This window comes from Pogonomyrmex barbatus, unplaced genomic scaffold (assembly GCF_055798465.1).
Source record: "Pogonomyrmex barbatus isolate J1 unplaced genomic scaffold, ASM5579846v1 scaffold11, whole genome shotgun sequence".
Classification (NCBI taxonomy): domain Eukaryota; kingdom Metazoa; phylum Arthropoda; class Insecta; order Hymenoptera; family Formicidae; genus Pogonomyrmex; species Pogonomyrmex barbatus.
In genome coordinates, this window is record NW_028297107.1 from 4,469,755 (window position 1) to 4,493,582 (window position 23,828).

At 33.2% G+C, this 23,828-nt stretch overlaps 5 protein-coding genes across 7 annotated transcripts; 3 read left to right on the top strand and 2 right to left on the bottom strand.

Annotated features, from left to right (window-relative positions):
• Positions 1-81: 81 nt before the first annotated feature.
• LOC105425835 (endoplasmic reticulum disulfide reductase DNAJC10-like) lies at positions 82-4,723 on the bottom strand. The gene is made up of 12 exons (XM_011636779.3): positions 4,287-4,723; positions 3,887-4,040; positions 3,606-3,816; positions 3,262-3,473; positions 2,889-3,113; positions 2,481-2,696; positions 2,276-2,390; positions 1,973-2,197; positions 1,619-1,894; positions 1,274-1,550; positions 975-1,170; positions 82-889 (listed from the first exon to the last, which is right to left on the bottom strand). Coding segments are annotated over exons 1-12 (2,316 nt in total). The 5' UTR covers positions 4,289-4,723; the 3' UTR covers positions 82-682.
• A 1,718-nt stretch (positions 4,724-6,441) lies between these two features.
• LOC105425837 (uncharacterized) lies at positions 6,442-11,030 on the top strand. Of its 2 annotated transcripts, XM_011636783.3 has the most exons (5): positions 6,445-6,652; positions 7,064-9,166; positions 9,277-9,396; positions 9,502-9,655; positions 9,867-11,030. In XM_011636783.3, the coding sequence occupies exons 1-5, from the start codon at positions 6,628-6,630 to the stop codon at positions 9,961-9,963; spliced, it is 2,499 nt and encodes an 832-aa protein (XP_011635085.2). In that variant the 5' UTR covers positions 6,445-6,627; the 3' UTR covers positions 9,964-11,030. The 2 variants fall into 2 exon arrangements, with proteins under 2 accessions (XP_088926916.1, XP_011635085.2); XM_089070790.1 differs by lacking the exon at positions 9,867-11,030 and having other exon boundaries at positions 6,442-6,652; positions 9,277-9,432; positions 9,463-9,602.
• Positions 11,031-11,871: 841 nt separating this feature from the next.
• Positions 11,872-15,667, top strand: Rab8 (RAS oncogene family member Rab8). The gene is made up of 4 exons (XM_011636786.3): positions 11,872-12,600; positions 12,923-12,983; positions 13,094-13,439; positions 14,301-15,667. Exons 1-4 carry the CDS (start codon positions 12,477-12,479, stop codon positions 14,397-14,399), a joined length of 630 nt encoding a protein of 209 aa, XP_011635088.1. The 5' UTR covers positions 11,872-12,476; the 3' UTR covers positions 14,400-15,667.
• On the bottom strand, positions 15,351-19,080 carry LOC105425838 (uncharacterized). 2 transcript variants are annotated; one of them, XM_089070806.1, is made up of 3 exons: positions 17,901-19,080; positions 16,199-16,590; positions 15,351-15,967 (listed from the first exon to the last, which is right to left on the bottom strand). In XM_089070806.1, exons 1-3 carry the CDS (start codon positions 17,934-17,936, stop codon positions 15,712-15,714), a joined length of 684 nt encoding a protein of 227 aa, XP_088926932.1. In that variant the 5' UTR covers positions 17,937-19,080; the 3' UTR covers positions 15,351-15,711. The 2 variants fall into 2 exon arrangements, with proteins under 2 accessions (XP_088926932.1, XP_088926931.1); XM_089070805.1 differs by having other exon boundaries at positions 17,835-19,080.
• A 90-nt stretch (positions 19,081-19,170) lies between these two features.
• On the top strand, positions 19,171-23,779 carry hig (locomotion-related protein hikaru genki). The gene is made up of 10 exons (XM_011636793.3): positions 19,171-19,678; positions 20,430-20,515; positions 21,017-21,179; positions 21,465-21,638; positions 21,762-21,896; positions 21,990-22,133; positions 22,207-22,419; positions 22,649-22,852; positions 23,139-23,227; positions 23,295-23,779. Exons 1-10 carry the CDS (start codon positions 19,573-19,575, stop codon positions 23,409-23,411), a joined length of 1,431 nt encoding a protein of 476 aa, XP_011635095.2. The 5' UTR covers positions 19,171-19,572; the 3' UTR covers positions 23,412-23,779.
• Positions 23,780-23,828: the final 49 nt, after the last annotated feature.

Consider the following 23,828-nt stretch of genomic DNA (forward strand, 5'->3'; position numbering starts at 1 on the left):
ACCTCCAACAAATACTGAAAACTACTTTTTTGCGATCAAATTTAATACTTGAATGAGAGGAAAAGAGAAATTCTCTAGATCTTATTAATTTGTTCATACATTTGTTCATGTTTTATTAAATGTTATACAAAAATATATAAAAGTATCACAATGGGACTAAAAATCTAGTCTAGATGTCTTCCTTGTTGCTTCTGGAAGAGCGGACATGTCAGAATGGAGCAATTAAACATCAATTACAGATAAGTACATTACTAAAATTTTTTAAAATCTTCTACTTCTCATCGCATCAATTCAATAAGTCAAATGGCGGAAACAAAAAATCATGTAAACTTTCTTTCTGGCACTATGCTTTCACATAAATTAGTTTTTATACCAATATTCATTTGATAATATAAATTCGTCAAATATTTCTTTTCCATTATTTTAATGAATAAATATCTATTACTCAATCCATATATTATATTTTTCCAATATATATAAACTTAATATATAAAATATAACAATTTAAACTTATCATTCATTATTAAATGAATAAGAAATTAATAATATATTTTACGAATTTATATATCAAATCTGTGATGGTACAAATGTTAATTTATTTGTATTTATTTTAAAGAAAGAATTTATGTATGATTGTAACGATAAAATAAAAGTTCTAAATTCAATTTAGGCACTTTGTCTATTACAGTTCATCATGTTTTGCGCGAGAATTAATAATTCTTAAAATTTTATCCCTGATCTCCTCAGCCGTCGTCGCATCAAGTTTAATACCGCCATGCCTACTTTCTTTTGTATGCTTAGAATTATATAACATTAACGTCGGAAAAGAGTGTATCTGTGCACATCCATACATACAATTAACTTTTCCAAATTTTACTTTGTCCAGCAACTGAAATTAAAGCAGAATTTGTAATCGATTTAGTTTTCATCAAAAGTTACAGAAAGCTAAATTAATTATGAAACAGCATTTATACCTGAGCAGCAATTGCAAACTCGGGTTCCATTTTTTGACAATACCAACAACGCGGTAAATAAAAATTGATGATCCATATGTGCTTGCTATCCAATGACTCCCGGTAGTTAGAGGACTGCAAATCATAAACTTTCTTCGGGAAGAACATTGTTATCCATGTTAATATAGATAATGAATCTCGTTGTCCATTGTACAACCTGTAAACAAATAATAAAAATGCACGATAAGATACATATTGAGATATCTATTGTGACACGCGATTTATACGAATGCATGAACAGCAGGAAAATTATGACTCACGCGACTGTACTCAGTCCCTCACTTCCTAACGGATACAATCTAATGTTGGGATAAGAACGTACACCTTGAGACTGGCATAAGGAAGCCTCAGTCTCACAATTTACGCTAGCCACTTTCACAAACGATAAATTATTCAGCGATTTTGCAACAGTTATCCATTCAGGTGCTAATTTTTGACACGGCCCACACCATGATACAAAATAATCAACAATCCACATAACTTTACTTGTCTTCATCGCCAATTTATGATTAAAATTTTTCGATGTTAGTTCTATAACTGTATAATCGAATAAAATGAATATACACACACCATTATAATATAATTCTTTTTATCATATCTTTTACCTGATGGATTTATTTTTTCGCGAATCAATTGAATAACATACGTAGCTGTCATTTTCGACGTGAACTGATGTATATCGCTACCATTTATAAGCATTGACGTAGGATAATATTGGATATTGTATTGACGGCACAACGTAGTATGAACGGTACAATCAATAGTACCAAAACGGATTTTCGACGGGTCAAATTCTAACGATGCCTTTCGAAGTTCCAACAAAAACTCTATACAAAGTGGATACTGCGGTGTAAACCAATTTAGAAACCATGCTTCATCTCCTGTAATATTTTGCTGCAGTTAGTATGCAGTCAAACCTTTTAAAAATACAATTTACAATTATGATACAAAATTATTACCCTTTTGTAATATCGATGACGCCTCCTCTACAAACAGAGTTCTAAAGTTTGTAGCTTTCATACTAAATTGCGTAAACTTAAGAATATCATTTTTCATATTCTTTCCATGGTTCAGTTCAAATGTTCCACCTGGTTTAATCACACCCCACATTGGATAACTCAATACATTGACTTTAGAACTCAATTTAGAACAAAGATCTCTATATCTGTCACAATTTATTTTACCTGCAAGAAAATACTTTATGCTGTGTAAAAATTTTATACTTGATGAAATATTCATTAATGAATTACAAAAATATCTACCTATATTAATACTGGCTGAAAGCTTCTTTATTTGCAAATTCAAATCTAGTAAGCTTACATCGTCGAAGTAAAAGCATACGAGCCAAATAACATTGGACTTTGCTTTCCTAATATGCTGCAAATCGTAATAAACTTTCTCGATAAAAATAAAATTTTTAAAATGACATAATGTATAGTAAAACTAGCAAATTAATATTTTGCTCACCTCAAAGTCATTATCAGACAACTCCTGTGGATTAGGCAATTGGCTTGAGAGTTCTTCTATCAATGTTTTTATGTCAGATATGCTATTAAAGTAGTATGTAGGCTCCCAAAAAGATATATTATATGTTGGTAGATAAACAGCATATATATTATGAGATATTTTATCATGACAACTATCACTCTCACATGTAAACATTCTTACATCAATAAGTTTATCCTGAAAAAAGCATATATTACAATAATTAAAATATATAAAAGCATATATTACAATATTTAAAATAATTACAACAAAAAAACATTCGTTAAAAAACATATTTCAACACGATAGTGGCTTGCTTTTGTGTAGATAAAAATATATTTTCTTGTTAAGAAAATAATTTTGTATAAATAAAAATAACGCGACACTTACGAATGTAGCTCCTACTATAAGTCTTTCATTAGAAGTGAAACAATTCCGTTGGATACCACAAATAAAAATTAATATGGGTCTTTGGACAATATTTTTGCCACGTAAAAACAACTCCCACTGAGATTCGTTTATTTCAGGTACTTGAATATTTAATTTATTCAATGCAAAACGTATAATAGCCTGTTGTGTTCTTTCCTGATTGTAATGTACTCCATTTTGTGAATGCTTTGGGACAAAAACGAATTAGTATTTCTTATTAGTAACTAATTAACAAATACAATCCATATAGAAATATGTAAATTATATAGATTATGTAATTATCTGAAAAATTATATAATAAGAGGAATCCGACATATTCTTTATATACATATACCTTATTAAAATAAAGCAATGTAGGATAGACATGGATTCCCACTTGATGACATAACATCCTATCATATTCGCAGTTAACTGCTGCAATTTTCATGACACTATTAAGTAATTTAGCAACCTTTCTCCAAACTGGTGCTAAGTGATGACAATGGCTGCACATTGGAGAATAGAAGTTTACAAACCAACTTGAGTCAGAATTAATAATGCTCTCAACTATATAAAAATGCACATAAACATAAATTAATACTCAATTGAATCATTAATTCAATCATTAATGCATTATTAACATTAATATATTTCGTTTCATACTTAATAAGAAATACAGAAAAAAAGCTGTATACTCACAATAATCATTTTTTGTCAAATAAACAACATTTTCATCATATTGATATATAAAACTGTGTTGATAATAACTCGAAGAATAATAGGTTTGTTTATTAGATTTTTTAAAGCCATCTTCTCCAAAAAGATCATATGTTTTTCTTAAATCATTATCCTTTAACGTCTCATAAGCTTTTGTTAATCGAACGAACTTATCATGTGCATCTGGATCATCCTGAAGCATTAAAATATTATTAGCAAGGCAGACAACAATATAGTATATTATAATCTTTATATTTATGTACAGTATTTTTGTCGGGATGGTAGATAATAGCCAGCTTCTTGAAAGCTTTTCGAATTTCATCCTGCCCAGCTGATCTGCTTATACCAAGAATCTCATAGTAATCTTCTCCTCGTATTAAAGAGATAATAACAAGAAAAGTAATGATAATTTTATACCTGTCAACAAATGTAAAATGTATGGTAAACACAGATATTATATCATAGATATTCTATTTGACATAATTTCTTCACTAAGAATATTTAATAATATCAAACAAGTAGATGAATGATTTTCAAATCTATATCTTTTCGAGCCGAGTACTAAAAGCTTTTACAAAATTCCTGAAATTGACACCGATAATTAAGTCAATCCTGTTCACACAGTTTCTAAATATCGAAATGATGTATAACGTGTATCCCTACATTTTCGCAGAGTATTTTCGTAGTACGTCGCAGGAAGAAATAATTCGGTGTTCCACTGTCGAGTTGAAGTCAGTTTTTCATTGTGAATATCAACAATCACCATACATATCCTCGTTCACACCCACGCTCCATGATTTTATCATTCTACCCTGTTTGGCAATAAACCGCAGATCTAACTCAACGCTAACCTCGGCTTGTTTTCTATGTAATGTAATTCTATGTATTGTGAAAGCGTTTTTCTTTCATGAGTGAGACAAAACTTGCAGTAATTCAAACAACTTTGTCAATATCATACTTTTTTGGATTACTTAAATTATATTTCATATAATTTCTCTTTTAAGATCGTATTCTGTACGGTGATGTCCTTACGTCCTTTATCCTAAAGGACAATTCTTTTTTTTTCAGGTAACTGTCCTTCGATTTATTTATTTTTCTCAAAATTTAATTTTGTTCTTTATTTTATTTAGTCTTTCATTTTACGGGAAATTCTTTTCTAATTAGCGTTTCAATGTTTAATGTTTAATGTTGTATGTTCGTTAATGAGTATTAAATAAATTTTTTAAATAAAATATATAAAATATAGACTTTTATATATACATAAATATAATTTGTATTAATTTTATTTTTAATTTTTTTAAAATTATTTAAATCAGATCCATTTTCTTTATTATTTCGCATTTATTCCAAATTTAAATCAAAGATTTGTTCCAACATAATTGAACCAATCAAATTATTAGAAAGTTGTGTAGTATCTCATTTTAGTATATTGCTATTTGGTATAAGCAAGAAAATTTCGTATGCAAATTCCTGACAGTCACAAATTTAGAAACATACAGAAACAAAATTCTAAATTTTTTCGATTTGTCCTTCATTTTTTCGAAGAAAATATACAGTTACCGTAATGTAGTTATACATTAAACATTGACAAAAGCGTATCTCGTCAATATTTCAAGTATTTTTTTTAGCTTCTAGTGAAAAAAGTGAAAATTCTTTGAACTGTTTGAAAATTTTTTAATTTTTATTCCTTTGTAATTTTTAAGTTTGCATCATTTTTTGCAAAGAGAAAATTGCGTGTTACATTCATGTTAGAATCAAATGATATATTTAGAATCTTTCTACATTTGATTTTTTATTGATAATTTATTATATATTTTTATATTTTATATATATTTATTTACAATTATATTTTAAGCGTAGAAGGTGCTGTACATAGTTACAAAAAACAATTTGTATCCTTTATATCTGAACTTCTTGCATTTTTCTCCTCTTCTCTGTAATGTGCAATTATATATTTTTGAGTGCAGAAGGTGCAACACTATACTTGCACTATAGGTGTACAGCTAAAGAACGGAAACATTGTGTTTATTATATAATATTATTTATATTTCACGTGAAGTTTTCAGGATGTGTTTCTAAAGAGAAGAAAAAAAGAATTCCAAACATTAAGAATATCTTTCTTTTTTTTTAAACATATTTTCTAATTATTAATCATTTTCATCGATTCCTGGAAGAAGTTTCAAAATTAGATTTTAACATCAAAACTTTGCGCACAGAAAAATATATTTTTTTTTAGCAGCCAATTCACATGGAAATCAAATATTATAATGGCCAATATTATATTGGCCAATTAACAGTACTTCATTTAAACTTTTTTTTTAAATCTGTTTAGAATTGATATTTCGCAATGTTTTTTTCGTTAAACGAATCACTTGATTTTTGTACGACATTTTTTCCACAATATTTACGTACTAGACATAATTAAATTTGGCACAAAAAACTTAAACAATAAGAAAATTAATCAATCGTATTCGATTATTCTCCTCCCAATCGAAGAATAATAGTCTGTGATTGGACAATTTTCTTACTACTTGCGTTTGTGTGTGAGAGCCTAAAGTCCGGTTACACCAACATTATTTTGGTTTTAAATGAGACTTAAACATGTATCTGTCTTGATCTTTCTTTCTAAAGAAGTAAAGACAGATTTTAAGTCTCACTTAAAGCCAAAATAACATTGGTGCAATCGGGCTTAAGTTTTTTCTACATGCGGAAATCCTTAACGTTCAGCGTCGATACGTTGCCATTTAAAGTTTTGGACCCGCAACACCAGCCAATCAGACGCGCGCGTCTGTGACGCGTAGCTCGTGGGGTCCTGCTATTGGTCACCAAAATGGGCGCGCAAGCACGGCCGGCTGTCCGGTGTTGAGTCCATTGAGTTCGTTTTAAGTTGATTCAGCATCCAAACAAAAATTCGTTGAAAATTCGCGGGATTGGTCGTTTCGGAGGTGTACGGTGTACGGATATATACTTCGCGAGCTTGGTGCCAGATCCAGGAGGATTCCCTATGTCGCCTAGACGCACTCGCGCAGGTAAGACGAAGATGCGCGTCGTGGCGCTTCCCGGCCGAGATGCGGCCCGGGTGTGAGGTTATAATTCTTCCCATACGCACCGTCCGCGCGCGTCTGTATTTCGAGAGTTCGAAATACGTCGACACGCGAGTCGATCGAAGAAGTCGCTTTCATTGGGGGCGACTTGGACTAAATCCGAATAAACTCAGATTGACTCGACCGGCTGAGCCACTGCTGATATTTTGATCGTTTGTCTTTGGTTTCTCTTTCCATTCGATCAATAATAATTAATAATTCCAATTCTCGGTAAAACAGGTATTGATTGATAAATAGTGGAAGTTTGATCGGAGTCTTAAATATTATCAGTTTTGGATTTTCTTGTTTTTTTTTCGTCGTGAAAAGGATGTTAAAGTATTCCGTTATATTTTGCAGCAACAGCGGTACAATCTACTGTTTCCACCAGGTCGCAGGCGCAGAAAATAAATAACGTGAACCAAGATGTGGTCAAATCAGCACAAAAAATTCGACAGTCGCGGAGAAAGGAGAGGACTACAAGTGTTAAAGATAATTTGGAAACCACTACTAAACAAAGTACCTCAAAAAAAAAATCTAACACAGAGATAACATTTACAAAATCTGCAAAAAGAACTCGTCGGAAGCTGAATTTAGATGAAGAAATAAAAACTGAGAATATTCATACAATATCCAGGGATCGAAGCATGGATTCTAATGATTCGTTCAAAGTATTAAAAAATGAGTGTAATAATAGTATTCCAATAGTGGAACTCATCAGAAGCGATATGTCTAGGATCAATATTTCAAAAGACTTAAATTTAGAAGAAGTTCCCAGAAAGTTACAACGGAAGGCCTCTGCCACAAACATAAAAATACCATCTATTATAGTCACTCCCAAGAGCACGCCTCCTAAGCTCAGTCTTACTCCTCACAGATCTAAGAAAACACCTAAAAAGTCGCCAATTTTTTTGGGCTCTCCGAAAACACATTCGTTAGCTGTACCAAAGTTACTTAAGAGTCCAAGAAAGTTGTCTCTTACTACAACATCTGAGGAGAACTTAGAAAAATCAAATAGTGATTCGCATAATAAGAAATCACGAAAGAAAAATAGGCGACATGATGATTCTGGTGATTCCAGTCAAAGCATGTCGAAGTCACTAAAAACAAAAAAACAAAAGAAATCTGACATTAATTTAAAAACATTTGTACATAAATTTTCAAAGTCGTCAAAAATAGTATTGAGGTCTCCGAAATCAAAGAATTCAAAATCGCGCAAATTAAAATTATTATCGCCATCCCGGGCGAAAAAGAGCCCGTTGAAATCTATTAGTCCGTCTTTTAGTTTTGATGATATACCGAAACTTGATTCCAAATCATCTAAAAATAATATAAAAAAATCACCTAAAAAGAAGAATTCACCAAGAGCTAAACGAAATTTATTATATTCAAGATTAACAAAAATATTATCATCTACGCAAATAAAAGATGTGCTGGGAGAACCAATAGTGTTAGTGGAAAAACTATCGTCTGAAGGCATGAAACGACAAAATATGGTTGCTAAAAAAACTCAATCAAATACTTTAATCGGAGTAAAATCCCCCTTAATTAGTCCTGGGAGCAATTCCAAGGTATCATTACCGATCAAAAGAGCTTCTAGTCCTAGGAGCAATTCCAAGGTATCATTACCGATCAAAAGAGCTTCTACAGGATCAAATATATCTACTAATCGAAATTCCAGCATTAAATTAAGGAATAATAGTATAGAGAAATCCCCTAAAATATCGCCAAGAATTAAATGTAATACATTGTGGGAAAAAAATAAATCGTCCACGCCCTTAATGTCATCCACTCCACAGGCAGTGGTGGCATTAACAGATATAAGTTTAGAGTCCAATACTTCTATTGCATCTGTAAATAACATGTCTCTTACTAAATTAAGACATAGGAATAATCGATCCAATGTGCAGCTGTCTAATACGATAAATAAAGATATGAGCATTGAAAATGTATCTAGACCTTCTCTGCTTGATAAAGATATTAGTAATACTAGTCAATCTCGCTTTTCAAGTGCCATGAAACAAAATACTACTTATGACAAAGATATGGAAAATAAGCAAGAAAACAAGAAAAATAATACCTATGAATTGGAACAGCCGCAGACGCAAAATTTACAACAAATGATTAGGAAACGCACTTCAATAGATGCAAATTTAAGTGCGAAAAGTAACGCTAAGAAAGCTAAAGTACGATTTGCAGATGTAACATCCAGAGCAGATAGTGCGCAAAGGTTGATTAATAAACTAAACGGATCGCGATCAAACATATCACATAATGTTAGCACACAACGTAAAAATAATGTTACGAATTCAGCTCACAAATCGAAAAAAGTTGAAACTCTGAAGTTTAATCAAAATTCATTAATTTCTCCTTTTAATACAAGATTAAATCCAAGATTACTAGTAGATACGCCGAGAAATCAAATTACACCGAAAAGTCTTGCATCAGTTGAAAAGAAATCAGGTAAACTAAAACTAAAGATCGTTTTTAGTTTATATTTCTTTCGATCTTATTTTATATCGCCTTGAATTTGTTTTATTTTATATTCTAATAATACGAATTTAAATTTACAGAAAAGAAGTCATCTACGAAAAAGGTACCAAATTTCGGGAGGATACATGAACAAATGTTTGCTAAGTCAGAGTCACTCATAGATGCAAAGAAACGATTGGAAGCTAGGCACTTAGCCTTCAGTAATTCTATAATATTTATTATTTTGCATATAATAATAAAATTTAATAATAAATTTAATAATAAATTTTCTAATAATTTCTTATAATATAAACTTGTCCTTGTAGCTACAAACAAAGCTGTGCCAAAGGTAGATATAAAGAAGGAAGAGAGAAAACCATTGCCAACTGACACAAGCGATGGTGTTCACAATAGATTTGGATTTAAGGTGAAGAAGGTAGAAGCTACGCAACTTATGAAAAAACAACCTGCTTTTTCGAGGTACGCCAGACTTATTTGAAAAAAAATATTTTGCAAATTTTATTTAAAACAATTTTATTTAGAATAGTTTATTTTGTCACTTGAGTTTTATTAAATTCGATCAAGTGCTATAATTATAACAGAAAGACTTAAAAACATATTAAAAGAATTCAAAATTCTGTTTTTAAAATAATTTAACGGACAAAATTTTGCATGATATGAATGTTTATAGAGAGAAGCAGCAAGAGAAAACGCGAATGATGCTGAAAGGTGTGCGAACAAATCGACGTTTCGATTTGCAAATGAAGGCTCGTAATATAAACTTGTAAAGATCTGTGCTTTATATTTGTACCTCAATCTTTCTTTTTATTAATGTTGTTTAGCATTTAAGTTTTTCTCTCTTTTTTTTGAAATATAAAACTAGATTTTTACTGATGTATATTTAAAATTTGTAAGAGAGAAAGAGAAAAATTTCAAGAAATACTTCGAGTATTTTATTATATTTATGTAAATATTAAGAAACACATGTATCATATATATATATATAAAACTTTTTTTTCTTTATAAGGGTATAAGAAGAAAATTAAAACCTTGTCTTTACCATGCATATAATTTGATTTATCATAATTGTCTGAAAATGAAACTTGAGAATATTAAAGATTTAGCATGTGTTTCTATAAATTTATTTTTTTGCAATAAGTCAACTTTTAGTTATACTAATCTACATTTGGTTTTTCTTATTTGTTTTTTTTTAAATATAAACAACCTAGAAGTAGAATCTACAATATTTTGCAAAAGAGATATATATTTCTTAGAAAAATTTTATTATATCTTATGGAAACCTTTGGAATTATTTGTATTGTCAATTTATATATATAACGACGACAAATAATATAAGTTAATAAAATAATTTAAGGTAATTCATAAAATAAGTATCGTAGAATATATTTTTGTGAGTTATCGTTATTGAATCATTGATCATTCTTGTACATTTAGATTCAAGTCAGCTATAACTGATTACATCAGCTTTTTATTTATAGATTATTCGCAAGAGAATAATGTGATCGAACTTATAATTAATATTTGCTATTGAGATAATAATACATATTGCTAAGCACTTATCAAGATTATAATTAATAAAAATGCTCTAACACATTCTTAAATAATTTGTTTAAATTTATTAACTATAAAATTATAATATTTCTCTAAAAATTAATTAGAAATTTTTTTTAAATTTGTGTGGGTGAATTTATGCAAGATGTTTAGTGAATATTGTTTAATATTGGTTACGATAAAAATCATAGCTTTTCTCTTATTAGGTTTGAATATTTTTAACTCTAAAAGATAGCGCTGTCATATATGTTATCAAATGAAGATTATTTCGACATAAAAAGAATATAGAGGTTGTTTGTTTTTTCCTGTTGGCTAACTAAAGAATTGAAATTATTAAAATCTCTTTGATTTCTTGTGATATAGAAAGATTAATGAATTTTGAAGATCCATAATACAAGAGACAAAAATAAATTTTATATTAAGTTAAGCTTGAAAATTCGGCACAAAAACAAAATACTTTTATTTTATGAACTAGAGTAATAAGAGAACAAAAAAATTGTTGAAAAAATTATGTAATCTGTAAATAAACTACTTCATGCCAAGAAATAAAGGAAAGTAACACTGTCCTCCACTTTTTATCAAAGCTTTGTTAATGAGAAAAAGATTATTGAGAAATATGTTATTTATTACCTGAAATGTGTCGGGAAAAATAAAATTTAAAATTTAATATGTATTTTAAAGCTCCCATCAAAACTCATTAAAATTTTTTAATGGAAGCTTTGATGGCATAAAATATTGAGAAATTTATGTTTATACAATATTTCATATTAGAAAAAAAGATTTAGTCTTATTTTATTAATAATTTGTAATGAACGTTTCATTAAATTATCGAGAAATTTATTTGTACCTAAAACGTTTCGGAACAAAATTTTTAATCTAGAAGGAAAGGATCGAGTAGGCAGGAAAAATCATGTAGAAATTTTCTTTCTTCTTAAGATAGAAATATCTTATCAAATATCTCAAACATGAGATGTTTTGAAGGAAAAAAATGTGAAATGGAGCACGTTCAACTTTCGAGGTATCTATGGACCCCGTCGCGGGTCCATAGATTGGTGCGGACGCGGTCTGAGATTCCGAGACACGTGTTGCGTACGCGTGCATAACGGCGAGCTCGGAGGCGCACGCGTACTCGGCGGCGCACAGAGAGTCCAAGGTGGCCACAACACGAGGGCGAAATCGCGGCGGACGCACGGCTGTCATCGCTTTTTCTGACAGATGTTTTGCGTGATTAATCCGCTTTGTTAATTCGCGGTCGCGCGTTCGCGAGCGTACGGGAGGTAGGCGAGGAGCACCCCTTCTCTCGCGGTTCCTCGTGTCGCGAACAGAGCCACGCGTCATCACCCGACGTGGTGTTGTCATCGGTGCCCGAAAAATCGAGATCCCGTCGGGAGAAATCCAGACGGGAGCAGGACAGAGAAGGAGAGACGGAAAGAAAGAGAGTGAGCGAGCACCGGAGGAAGGAGAACGCGCTTCGTCAAATGTCTCGCGGACGAAACGGTTAGACATCGTCATTGGAGATCGGGAAGAGGAGAGAGAAAGAGAGTGAAAAAGAGAGAGAGAGAGAGAGAGAGAAGACTCGGGCCAGCTGGTTTTGTGAGCAGCCCGTTCGGAGGCTCCCGTCACGAACGTCAGGAAGCATCGTTCGCGAAGCGCTCGGGTTTCGTGGTGAGCGATTAATATCGCTCGGGGAAGCTGCGACGAGCCCGTATCATCATCGCGTCGCACGACAATGGCAAAAACGTACGATTATTTATTCAAGCTGCTGCTGATCGGCGATTCCGGCGTAGGCAAAACCTGCGTCCTGTTTCGCTTCTCCGAAGATGCGTTCAACACCACCTTCATCTCGACCATCGGTACGTTGTCGGCGTGCGTGCGTGTACAATTTCCCACCTTCCCCCCTTGATCTTCGCCTTGCCACGCTGTGCTTGTGTTAATCGTCCTCGTCGCGCCACCGAATCGCCGCGGCGCGCGCCCGGGGTGTGTCTCGAAAACGTGCGATCTAAACGCGTGCGGATCGAACATCGTGTTCGATCATCGAACAAAGAGCACATTATGCCGTTCACAGTAACGTGATTCATCCCATATCGCGCGCAGCCCGGCCTTGCTCGCATGCCCGCACCTGTTTCCCCGCATCCCCGAGAGCGCCCCGGATTCTGATCTACTATTTCGTTGCAGGTATTGACTTTAAGATCCGTACCATCGAACTGGACGGGAAGAAGATTAAGTTACAGATATGGTAAATATGAACGCGCTTATTCTATCTCTTCAGCTCTCATTGTTTAATTAGTACAGAGTGCGATTAGGATTCATATATTGTGCTGCAATAGTAGTTATCTATACTTGTAGGGATACCGCTGGACAAGAAAGGTTTCGCACCATCACCACGGCATATTATCGCGGAGCGATGGGAATTATGTTGGTGTACGATGTTACAAATGACAAAAGTTTTGAAAACATTAAAAACTGGATTCGTAATATAGAGGAGAATGCGTCGGCGGATGTGGAGAAAATGTTGTTAGGTAATAAGTGTGAGCTTACAGAGAAGAGGCAAGTAACGAAGGAAAGAGGTGAACAACTGGCTGTGGAATATGGTATTAAATTTATGGAAACCTCAGCGAAATCTAGTATCAATGTGGAAGAGGCTTTCTATACTTTGGCACGCGATATCAAAGCGAAAATGGAAAAAAAATTGGTAAGGAAATATCAATTATATCACATATATCTCAATAAATTTACAGATATTACTGATTATTCAAACGATTATTACATAGATTATTCATTGTGATTGTCAGTATATTTATATTTTAATATATAAAGTTTTTTACATTAAAAAATATACTATATAGGTATTAATAATTAGAAAAAGATGTGCTTAATCATATATCAATTTTCACATGAACATTTTTCTTATGTCTACTACAAAAATAACCACTGTTTCTCTGTTTCCTGTCTCTGTTTCTCTGTGTTTGGTGCTGGTCTATCTTGGCAGAAGGTAACTTTCTTCGTACACCATTAGTGTTTAGTTAATTACATATATCTAATTTTATGATGTTATAATTAACATTGCATCTTGTAACATCTTGTTAATCTTATCTGTGGCTTCTATTCGTTAATTTATTTTGACAATATCATATATGCAATGCCTACTAACTAAAAATACTTTGTGTCATTAAATTACTATCATCAAATTATCTCAAACGGCATTTATTGCATTAAATATCAATTTTAATTTATATATGTCTTGCTGAAAAGGTATATGTCGTTTCTAAGCTTGCTTAACATTTGGATTTACATTTTTCGCAATTACCTTTATGATTAATATTTTATTAAATAATTAAAAAAAATGAAGATTGCATAATGTGCATGTTATGACACGTATGCATTTATTATTAACACATCTGCAATTTCTTAATTGCTAAACTAAGTAACCCATTTTTGTCTGATTTATGAGCAAGATATCCCATAAAATGTGAGATTATGACGAATTTCTTGCATAAACTTATTGCATTGCTTATATGTATGTTTTATTAATACTATGTTTTATTTTATATAGGAAGCATCGAATCCACCGAAAGGCGGCGGTCACCAGTTGAAAGCCTCAGAACCACAGAGGAAGCCACCCAGTTGGCTCGCTCGTTGTACTATACTCTGACCCTCCAAATATTTCCAACTGTTCAACGAGACACATCTATTTACTATCATTATTTACTTATGTTCATTTCGTCGAACAAAACCGATGTTTTGTGGAACCATTCACATCCCAAGTATCGGGTATAGTGGGTTTATTCCTTGACAATGAAACGTTATCGCATTATATTATTACTCAGAAATTATTTGCATGAATGTATCTTTTGCCGAAGAAACCCTCAGAGGAGAAAGTATTAAAACTCTTTGTTTTATTACATAGGAAGGGAGTGTGCGTGTCGTTTTAGTTAATGCAACTGCTACAGTTTGTTATACAAATATTTTACTTGTTAATCAATATAATTAAATGGTCTTAGGTGAGGTAGTTCCGTGACATGATAATCGAGTTGACAGAGATTTAATGATGTGATCTTATATGTCTCATTATGTTATTTAAAAAATTTACAATGATATTTATTAAATCAGGCAAAAACATTAAGTTATGTGTGATATATCAGACACACAATGAACTTTCTTTTTTCTCTCTCCTCTGGCTTTCTTAAATGATCAACGGGTAATGGTCAATTTTCTTTATCGAAAAATCACTATTAAGTATAAAAGTACGTGTTACTTAATTTTTATAGCAATGGGATGAAGTATACATTTTCTTATGCACGAAATTTTGCAACTCATGTTTCAGCGTGATTTACATCGTGTGTGTTTCTCTTATTGGAGGACCATATGTCTGTAAAAGTACATACATAGAAACATACATCACACACCGTACAACATCACATACAATGATTAAAATAAGAAAAAAATTGAATAAATAAGATTAAGCAGTATAGGTATCACACAATCGTTTTTATACTGTTATTAAGCAGATATAGCTTTTTCACAAAATTAACGGGACAACGTAAAGTGTACTAGAGCATTAACTGATGTAATTAAAATGCCTTGTGACGAATTGAACAAGAACTTTATAGAAAGAATTTTGTTATATCTCAAATAGTCGTAGAATTTTTATTAGATCTAAAAAAAGTAAAGGAGGAACGAACATAAATACGCGAAGCTTACTTTCCCGGCGGATTTATTTTGCATGTAGAGAGATATATAGATTCGTTTACATTTACATCCGCATTAAAAGGAAAAAATGAAATAACAAATCTTTTGTTCGCTGGTTGTCATGATGTGCATCTTACGAGTTTGCATTTTTACCATTCGAACTTGTTCAACTTATACTTAAATATATGAAAACGATTATTATAATACATTTTTTATTAATCCTGTATATAACATGTGTCAGTATATTTATTGATGAAATCCTATCTTGTTGTTTTTTATGTGGATGGCGGAGATAATTTTTTTATCTTCGGATATGGATGTGCGTCGTAATCTACAAACTTTTCCACAGTGCCTGCGTTTCCGATCGACGTTGAAGCTAGCATATATTCTAATGCTTTTATTCTCGCTTTGTCCTTGTGGTGTATCGCGTGAGTACACAGACCCACCGTTTGCAAACGCTGGTTAAAACGAATGAGCTCCTCGCAGGATTTTTGCAGGTATTGATGCTCCTCCTTAAGTTTCGCGATTTTGCTAGAAAGGTCAATAAATAATGTAGTTGTAAGATTTTTGCTTTGTCATTGACATTTATATTATCATCGTAGAGAGATCGAAGAATGTATTATTAAAATTATGATAATTGAGATTGGAAATGAGACCGCGTATAAGATTCTATGTAAAATAATGTTACGTAAGATGGCATGTATTTTATGTAGTTGTTTAAAGGGAGCGTATAACAGATTTCATTCGCGAGGTCAAACGTACTGATCGATAGTGACGATAGCACGTGAACTATCATGTTCGAGCTCCCTTAACGCCTGTTCCATCCTTTTGTTGCTCGCGTCGCTCTGACGCAGCTCCTCCTCCAAGCTCTGAATTTTCATTTTAGATTCGACCTCACGCATCTTCGCAGCTGTGGCTTGATTCATCAGAGACTCGCGTTGTTTCGCCATCGCGTCGTACTTGACTTGCAGCTGAACGTTCTCGACCTGATTCTTCGTCAGTCGCTGATGCGAGTCGTTCGCCACGTCTGTAACCACTTGCAGACGCATCCTTAACTCGTGGGAAATTCCGCGCTCTTTCTCCAACTGTAATTCCGCGCTGTATAAAGCGTGACGAGTTTCCAGAAGTTCCCTCCGCATCGCCTGCAGGGCGTCCTATCCTCGATATATTCATAATTTATATAGTAGTAGCCCAGGGCAGATTGTTAATTGTTTAATTGAATTAAACACCATCGAAGTATTTCGAAGAATCTCCTTTCGAAAGGAGATTATTCGAAGAAAAAGAACCTCCTTTCTTATTCAAAAAAACTTGGCTCTTGTGTTAAAATAATTACTAGATTTTTTATTTTGAAAAGAAGAATTTTTTAATGTAGATCTCGATTAAGAATCGAGTAGAAGTGCTTGATTAAGAATTAATTATTATTTATTCGATTATTAATTAATTATTCGATAATCCATTTTATCGGTGTAAAATTTCTAATTACCCTAGTTGAAATTAATTAGCTCTAATCAGCAATTCTAATACAATCTGACATTTCCTTAATTTTTTCCGCATGACAAACGAGACGATAATTCTACGTTAACAAAAACTAAAAAGATCTATATTAGCAAGTTTCCTATTACTCGACAGCATATATCCATTTTTATTAATCTCGATTTAACTTATTTTTTATCTTTTTTTAATTTGGAGAATTAGAAAAAAGATAAAAAGTAAATTAAACCGGAATTAAAATTAATCGAAATTAAAATTTTATTTAATTTTGGTTTACTTTATATGTACTATTTATTTTACATTTTTATATTGTTAATAACACATACTATTCATATCTATTAAGTATTTTAATATATTTTAAATTTCAACACGTCTCTGTAAATTTATTTGTTATGATTGAAGAAATTAAGTGAAGTGTCCTATTGAAATTTATCTCATTAATTATTGCGTACATATTCTAAGGAATAAATATATATATATATATATATATATTTAAGAATAATAATGAGTTTTTTTATATCAATTTTTTAACTGCAATAAAATGTTTTTTTAAATAGGAGTGCATATGTAAATTAAAAAGCTGTAAATAAGTACATCGCGATGTTTTTTAAAAAATTTTACATATATATATATACATATATATTTATCAAATTTTTTAAAAAACATCGCGATGTACTTATTTACAGCTTTTTAATTTACATATGCACTCCTATTTAAAAAAAACATTTTATTGCAGTTTAAAAAATTGATATAAAAAAAACATTCATCCTCCCTATAGAAATTCCTATGCTCATGGTCGCCGTTATCCCTCGTGCGTTGATTTAAAAACGGGCACACTGGGCGTTAAAGGGTTAAGCACGCTTCGAGTGTTAATCAATATAGGCAGTCGTGTTTATTAATTATTCACCGTATTGCTTTGCAACTCGTGGAGCCGTTCGCGAAATTGACGCTCTAATTGTGGGTCATCCTGTACCTTTGGCGCGTCACCGTCATTCATAATTTGCAACATATCTCTCGTCTTGGGGTGTAATTGTTAATTAACACGTCTGAACTTCTTTAGCTTCAATTCTCGCACTCGCAGTCATCTTCAAGTAATAAGACGAGCGGCGGGTTTTTCGGCTTGATTTGAATAATAAATTAAGACGACAGACGTCTTATACATTCATATAATTCATATAACTTATAATACATTTTCGCCTTGGAGTTTAGTTTTGTTAATTAACCGACACGTCTGGAATTCTCGGCTTTAATTTTCTCATTTGCAATTGACAAGAAAGAGATGGTAGTTGTTAAGCAGAAAATTTAATTAATGTTTTTTATTAATGCCGCGTAAAATATAAATAAAATCTGTATGAGATTAATAATTTTTTCATGGATATACATGATATCGTACGTTTATAATTCCGATATATATTTTATTCATTTTTATAATTATTGTCGTTGAAATATATTTTTATATTGCTTGATTATTTATTTATTATTATCGTATTTATTATTATTTCATATTATTTTATCGTGTCCTACATGCTGCGACCTTTCAGTTCTTGTAAATTCTGCTCTCAAGTTCGTATTTCGCACTACATTCGTATTTTATTTTTATTTTTTGTACCTAAAATACCCGAATGGAGGTTGCATCTGAGCTCTTCATTTTTCATTCTCATGTACTGCTGCATTAACCGTTCCAAAAAGAAACAGAAAGGCAGATCACAGATGCTTAAAACGAGAACAAAGTGATTCAGATCTCTTCTCGCAACAACACCTCTATATAGAACATCTCTATAGGGTGCTTCGTTTTGTCTCTTGTGCTTTTCTATATTTTTTCTACATTTGTAAACAGCGATAAATCTCTCATTAAAATTTAATATTTTGATAGCGAGTCTCTTTGTCCCAAGGCGTTGTCGTTTGATTGTACGAGCTAATCTATATAATTTTTAACGCAATCAAATACCATTTAATATTTATGTATGGTTTCGAACGATCATACTGAACGATATTGAATAGTGACAGTTGTGAACATTGTTGATCATTAAATAACCAGCTCGACGTTGTCCACTTAACAATTGTCTATCGTTCTGTAAACGACCTTTACAAATTTCCGATGAACATTATCACCCAGTATATCCACAGAATTACAGATCTGGCACATGGACCAAATGGAGTTCTGGATTGAAAGCAAGCAGCGTTGGGAGAAAGAGAAGGAGAGAAAGAGAGAGAAAGAGAGAGAGAGAGAGAGAGAGAGGAAAGGACGGCCGGGAGGACGGGAGGGTGGCCGCATGCGCATCCCTCAGAACAGCGAGTCTCGAGCCACCCCCGCCGATTATGGATGTTTAGTATCGACGTTGTTACTAGTGTGTCGTCGCTCGCTGCCGCATCCGATTGCAGGGTGTAACAATCACGCTCAGTGCGAGGGGGAGAAAGAGAGAGAGAGAGAGAGAGAGAGAGAGAGAGAGAGAGAGAGAGAGAGAGAGAGAGAGTGGAATACATCCTTCCGTTCTAAAAGATAATGAGCGGGATCGCGAGACGGCAGCCGATGCCGATCGGCGACACGCGATCATGCGTCCGCCTCGGTACCACGCCGCGTTAGCCTCGTCGTCGTTAATCATGATTCTGCGTGACCTGCGACCCGCCAGGACGCCGTCAGCAGCATGCCGTGCGAGGAAGGACACCGCCGCTCAGGAAGGACGCGTGCACGTGTCGCCGCGATAGCGACCACGACGTTGCTTCTGCTCACGCTGAACATCAAGTGCATAGGTACGTGTACATCCCCCAAAGTTCGCGGGATGTCCCGACGCGGATCACGCAATCGAAACTTGCCCTTAAACGAACGACGAGACCGATAAGAATGTCCCTGATTAACCCGAGAATCGAAGAGAAATTTGTCTCCAAAAAAATTACATCCCTCCGATGTTTATAAGGAGTGATCAAGTGCCGCAACGACCAACGATTGTATTGAGTCTAAGTCTTGAACGAGAAATTATATTTTTATATAAAAATTCATATAAATGTAATGTTTTCTTTCTGTAGATGTTAACTATTATAATTTATTTAAAGTGTAACACGCTATGTTTTCATTCTTGCGCGGAAGAGAACATGGAGAATTTAAGAATCGAGTTTTAGCTTCAAGAATTAGATTACTTGTCTCTTTATACATATTAATTCTTACGATTAATTTTTATTCTAAATAATTTTTGTTTTATTATTTTAGATGGAAAATTTGTTATTTTCTATTTGTCTTGAGCTACCCTCGAGCGACATTTAAACACGTGCAACCTTCTTATACCCCGTTGTTCGACCGTTCGTGGAACGCGATGACGATGTAACCGGTTTCACTGTGTATCACGCGATCAAATCGGATCGATCTCTATTTCGGCGTTCATCGCGCAAGCCGCCATAAAATGTGATCGATCTTTGGCCCGTTGTTGCGAGGGTGTGAGCGAGCGTGCGCGAACACTAAAAGGGACAGTTTCAAATTCTCTAAAACACGTATCCTGTGTACTTGCAGAGACTAACGAGAGTTTAAAGCGGGGATGCAAGTTGGAAGGCCTTCACCCTCTTCTTCTCGTCACCTATAAACAGATCACTATATCTGTGAGTATATCGCTGTTGTGTTGCTCCTTTCTGGCAATGGAATTGTTGTGTAATGTCAAATGTCACTTTATAGAAGAAGTTAGTAAAAGGAAGAAGTGAATTTAAAAATGTAACACAGAGTTGAATAAACTGAACAAATTTAAAGTTTTTAACGTTGCGAAAATCATCACACTATTTCAAAGCAATAGCTTTGATTATTATTATTAACCGTTAATCAGTTGTAAAAGAATAGTCAGTTAAAAATTAAAATTTTTCTTATCAAATAAAATCAAGTGTTTTAAGTTTGTCATTGCAAATTGTAAAATTTCACGTTACAATCACGTAGTTTACAGTCAAGCTTTTGACTCCATTTTTTAAATGTAAATTTTTTAAAAGATTTTTCAAAAGAAAAATATAAAGGAATAAGAGTTTAAATAAATATAATAGAAAAAATTTAATGATATGTGATAATAATGTCGAATGTTCTAGAGAACAAGTATACGTTACAAGTATATGTTACAGGTAGATAAGATCGGTGTACCTCACAATGAACGGGTCACGGTGAGATGTCGAGAGTTAGGTAAATACAAGTTCATCGGCGACTCCTTATTGCATTGCCACGACGGCACGTGGAACGGAAAAATACCTTATTGCGTGCCTACTACGTCCCTTTCTAATTATACTGGTACATCATTTTGTATATTCAGACTTATACGACTTATACAACGCAAATAATAAAAATATCTAGAAGCTGTAAAAGCAATGACCTACTTAATAAACGTTTTAAATACTTAGATGTGATTAAATACTTATGTCTGTTTGAAAAAAATAATAAAAGAGAAAGAGAGAGAGGAAAAAAAAGATATCATTGTTTAGATATCTTTTGACATTTTTTGAATTTTTGCGTTGTATGAGACGTTTAACAGATCTCTTTTTAATTTTGCTCCTCGTATTGTCCGAGGATGGACAGAAGATGTACCACCGACCATTCTCTTCGGTCTACCCGCTGGTTCGGCCGCAGTAGAACCGACCGGTTCGCTCGCCGTTTTCCCAGGAAGTATCCTACACCTGGAGTGCCTCTTCTCTAGGAAGTTGGGCAATCCCGAGTGGACGTGGACCTCAACGTTCCGTCGATATCTGACGGGTGAGTCAAAGAAGCTTGGATTTTTCATTGATTGTAAACGCGTGCAGATTTAAATGAGATTCTTCTCGGTGTGGTTTTAATTTTCGTTTTAATAAATCTAAATATTTTATTTATTTGTTCCAGGATGGGCGATCGCTACACGGGAAAGAGACTGGAAGTATCGCCTGTCGATATACTACGCCAAGCCTCATGATTCCGGGATATACACGTGCTCCACACCCAAAGGATTGAACAACTCCATAGGAGTCCGCGTCATAGGTATGGCTATTAAATAAAATTGCATTTTTCAGAATAATATTAAAAGATTCTTAAAATTTATGACGGTAATTTTTTACCTGCTTTATTTCGTAGATGTTCAATGTTCGGTACTAGAGATCCCGGATCCACCATTGATCAGTCGCATCGAGGGTAGCCGAATGGGACACAATGCTGTCTTCGAGTGTCCAGCGGGATACAGACTGGAAGGTGCTTCTACTATCACGTGCCAATACAACGGTATGAGGCCGACGAGAATATGAACTGGATAAGCATATCTAGAAAAAAAATTAAGAAAACTATATCTTCGTAGGCAAATGGTCGGCGGACGTGCCGCATTGCGAGGAAATCGAATGTCCACCGATGGACATCCCGGATAATGCGTTATTGCAACTAATCGAGCACAATAATACTTATGGCGGTAGAGTTGTCTTCACCTGCATGTGGGGACACAAGCTTTCGGGTCCGCAGAGCATAAAATGCGAAGGGGATGGCAAGTGGAACGGATCTATGCCGACTTGTTTGGGTAAAACGATCATCTTAAGATAAATCTTTTAAATCGTAATTTCGAAAAAATTTTTTTTTAATTTTAAATATATTTAAATCAATTGAGTTACTCAAGTCAGATATTCTCTTTAGACTTAATTTCTCTTAATCATGAAAGTATAATTTAATTCTTAGACGAAAATTCTTATAAAATTAATCAATCTTAGCAGAAGTAATAAGATGTAATTAACAAGAAATAACGTTTACAGAGATTACTTGTCCTGTGCCGGAAACGCCACAAGGCGGACGCATCGTCGAACAAACGCGATACTCTAATGAAAAACAGTATCCCGGCAAAATATACAAAGTTGGCGCCTTAATGAGATTTGCATGTCGACCGAATCACCAATTGATAGGAGAAGCATCTATTATCTGCACCGAGAACGGTACTTGGTCTCACCATCCGCCCATATGTAAGTATCCTTATAATTAAGGACATTTTGAATTTAATAATTCATTAATTTAATTAATGAAAAGATTATGCCTTCTGCAATATCTATTCTACAATATCATAAAAAAACAATAGATAAAAAACGATAGTTTTAAAGATATTAATACAATATCATTAATGTAACTTTTTTGGTATTATTAAAATTTCTATTAAATTAATCAATTAAATATATTAATATATTATTATATTTTATAATTAAAATTAAAATATTATATTATATAATTAAAATGTATTATACATTGTTCTAGGTAAAGTAAGATGTCCTTACCCAGGCGATCCTCCTCATGGCCGAATCGCGCCTCTCAAATTTTGGTACAAACCAGGAGATAACATACAGGTGAATAGATTTTTCCTTAATAATTAAATAACAACTAAATAAATGTTTCAAAAAATTTATAAAACAGGTAACGTGCTCGCCTGGCTATGTAACTCCCCTGGAGCCGGTGAAGAAGCCATCGTGTCTGGAAAATGGTGTTTGGAATGCACCGCCGCCACCTTGTCGATCTTACAAAGATGTGTGAGAACGAAAAGGAATACTCTAAGAATCTCTCATGGGACTATCGCTATTTTATCTTATACGACGAAAAACATTCGATATTTATTATACGGGTAGCAAACATGCATAAATATTAAGAGAAACGTGGAAACTCGCGTCGAAGCACTTGCTTCACATTTCGAATTGGTAGATACGTTATGTAAAGTTAATGATCTTATCAGACGATGAATATAATTACAGTTTACGATTTATCGAATCGATAAATAATCACGAGTAGATCACACTGGAAGAAGCATCTTGCGTTAAACGTAGGCCACGGAACGATCAGTATTTTCTTTATAATTCTCTTCCAGACGTACAACGACTTTAATAAAAGCAATCCCTTTTTCATAACATGCTCCTAATAAATATTTTTTACAATCATTTTTATTTATTTTTAGTA

Bases quoted from the DNA above. Each gene is read 5' to 3' on its own strand.
- LOC105425835 (XM_011636779.3), bottom strand. The intron at 3,114-3,261 runs GTATATGTATAT...TTTGTCCCAAAG, and splicing joins CATTGCTTTATTTTAATAAG to CATTCACAAAATGGAGTACA. The intron at 2,391-2,480 runs GTGAGCAAAATA...TACGATTTGCAG, and splicing joins TGTCTGATAATGACTTTGAG to CATATTAGGAAAGCAAAGTC.
- LOC105425837 (XM_011636783.3), top strand. From the start codon at position 6,628: ATGTCGCCTAGACGCACTCGCGCAG. The intron at 6,653-7,063 runs GTAAGACGAAGA...TATATTTTGCAG, and splicing joins GCCTAGACGCACTCGCGCAG to CAACAGCGGTACAATCTACT. The intron at 9,397-9,501 runs GTAATTCTATAA...TTGTCCTTGTAG, and splicing joins AGCTAGGCACTTAGCCTTCA to CTACAAACAAAGCTGTGCCA.
- Rab8 (XM_011636786.3), top strand. From the start codon at position 12,477: ATGGCAAAAACGTACGATTATTTATTCAAGCTGCTGCTGATCGGCGAT. The intron at 12,601-12,922 runs GTACGTTGTCGG...ATTTCGTTGCAG, and splicing joins CACCTTCATCTCGACCATCG to GTATTGACTTTAAGATCCGT. The intron at 12,984-13,093 runs GTAAATATGAAC...CTATACTTGTAG, and splicing joins AAGATTAAGTTACAGATATG to GGATACCGCTGGACAAGAAA.
- LOC105425838 (XM_089070805.1), bottom strand. From the start codon at position 17,936: ATGTTGCAAATTATGAATGACGGTGACGCGCCAAAGGTACAGGATGAC. The intron at 16,591-17,834 runs GTGAATAATTAA...TATCGAGGATAG, and splicing joins ACGAGTTGCAAAGCAATACG to GACGCCCTGCAGGCGATGCG. The intron at 15,968-16,198 runs GTACGTTTGACC...TGACCTTTCTAG, and splicing joins GCTATCGTCACTATCGATCA to CAAAATCGCGAAACTTAAGG.
- hig (XM_011636793.3), top strand. From the start codon at position 19,573: ATGCCGTGCGAGGAAGGACACCGCCGCTCAGGAAGGACGCGTGCACGT. The intron at 22,134-22,206 runs GTATGAGGCCGA...ATATCTTCGTAG, and splicing joins TATCACGTGCCAATACAACG to GCAAATGGTCGGCGGACGTG. The intron at 22,853-23,138 runs GTAAGTATCCTT...ACATTGTTCTAG, and splicing joins GTCTCACCATCCGCCCATAT to GTAAAGTAAGATGTCCTTAC.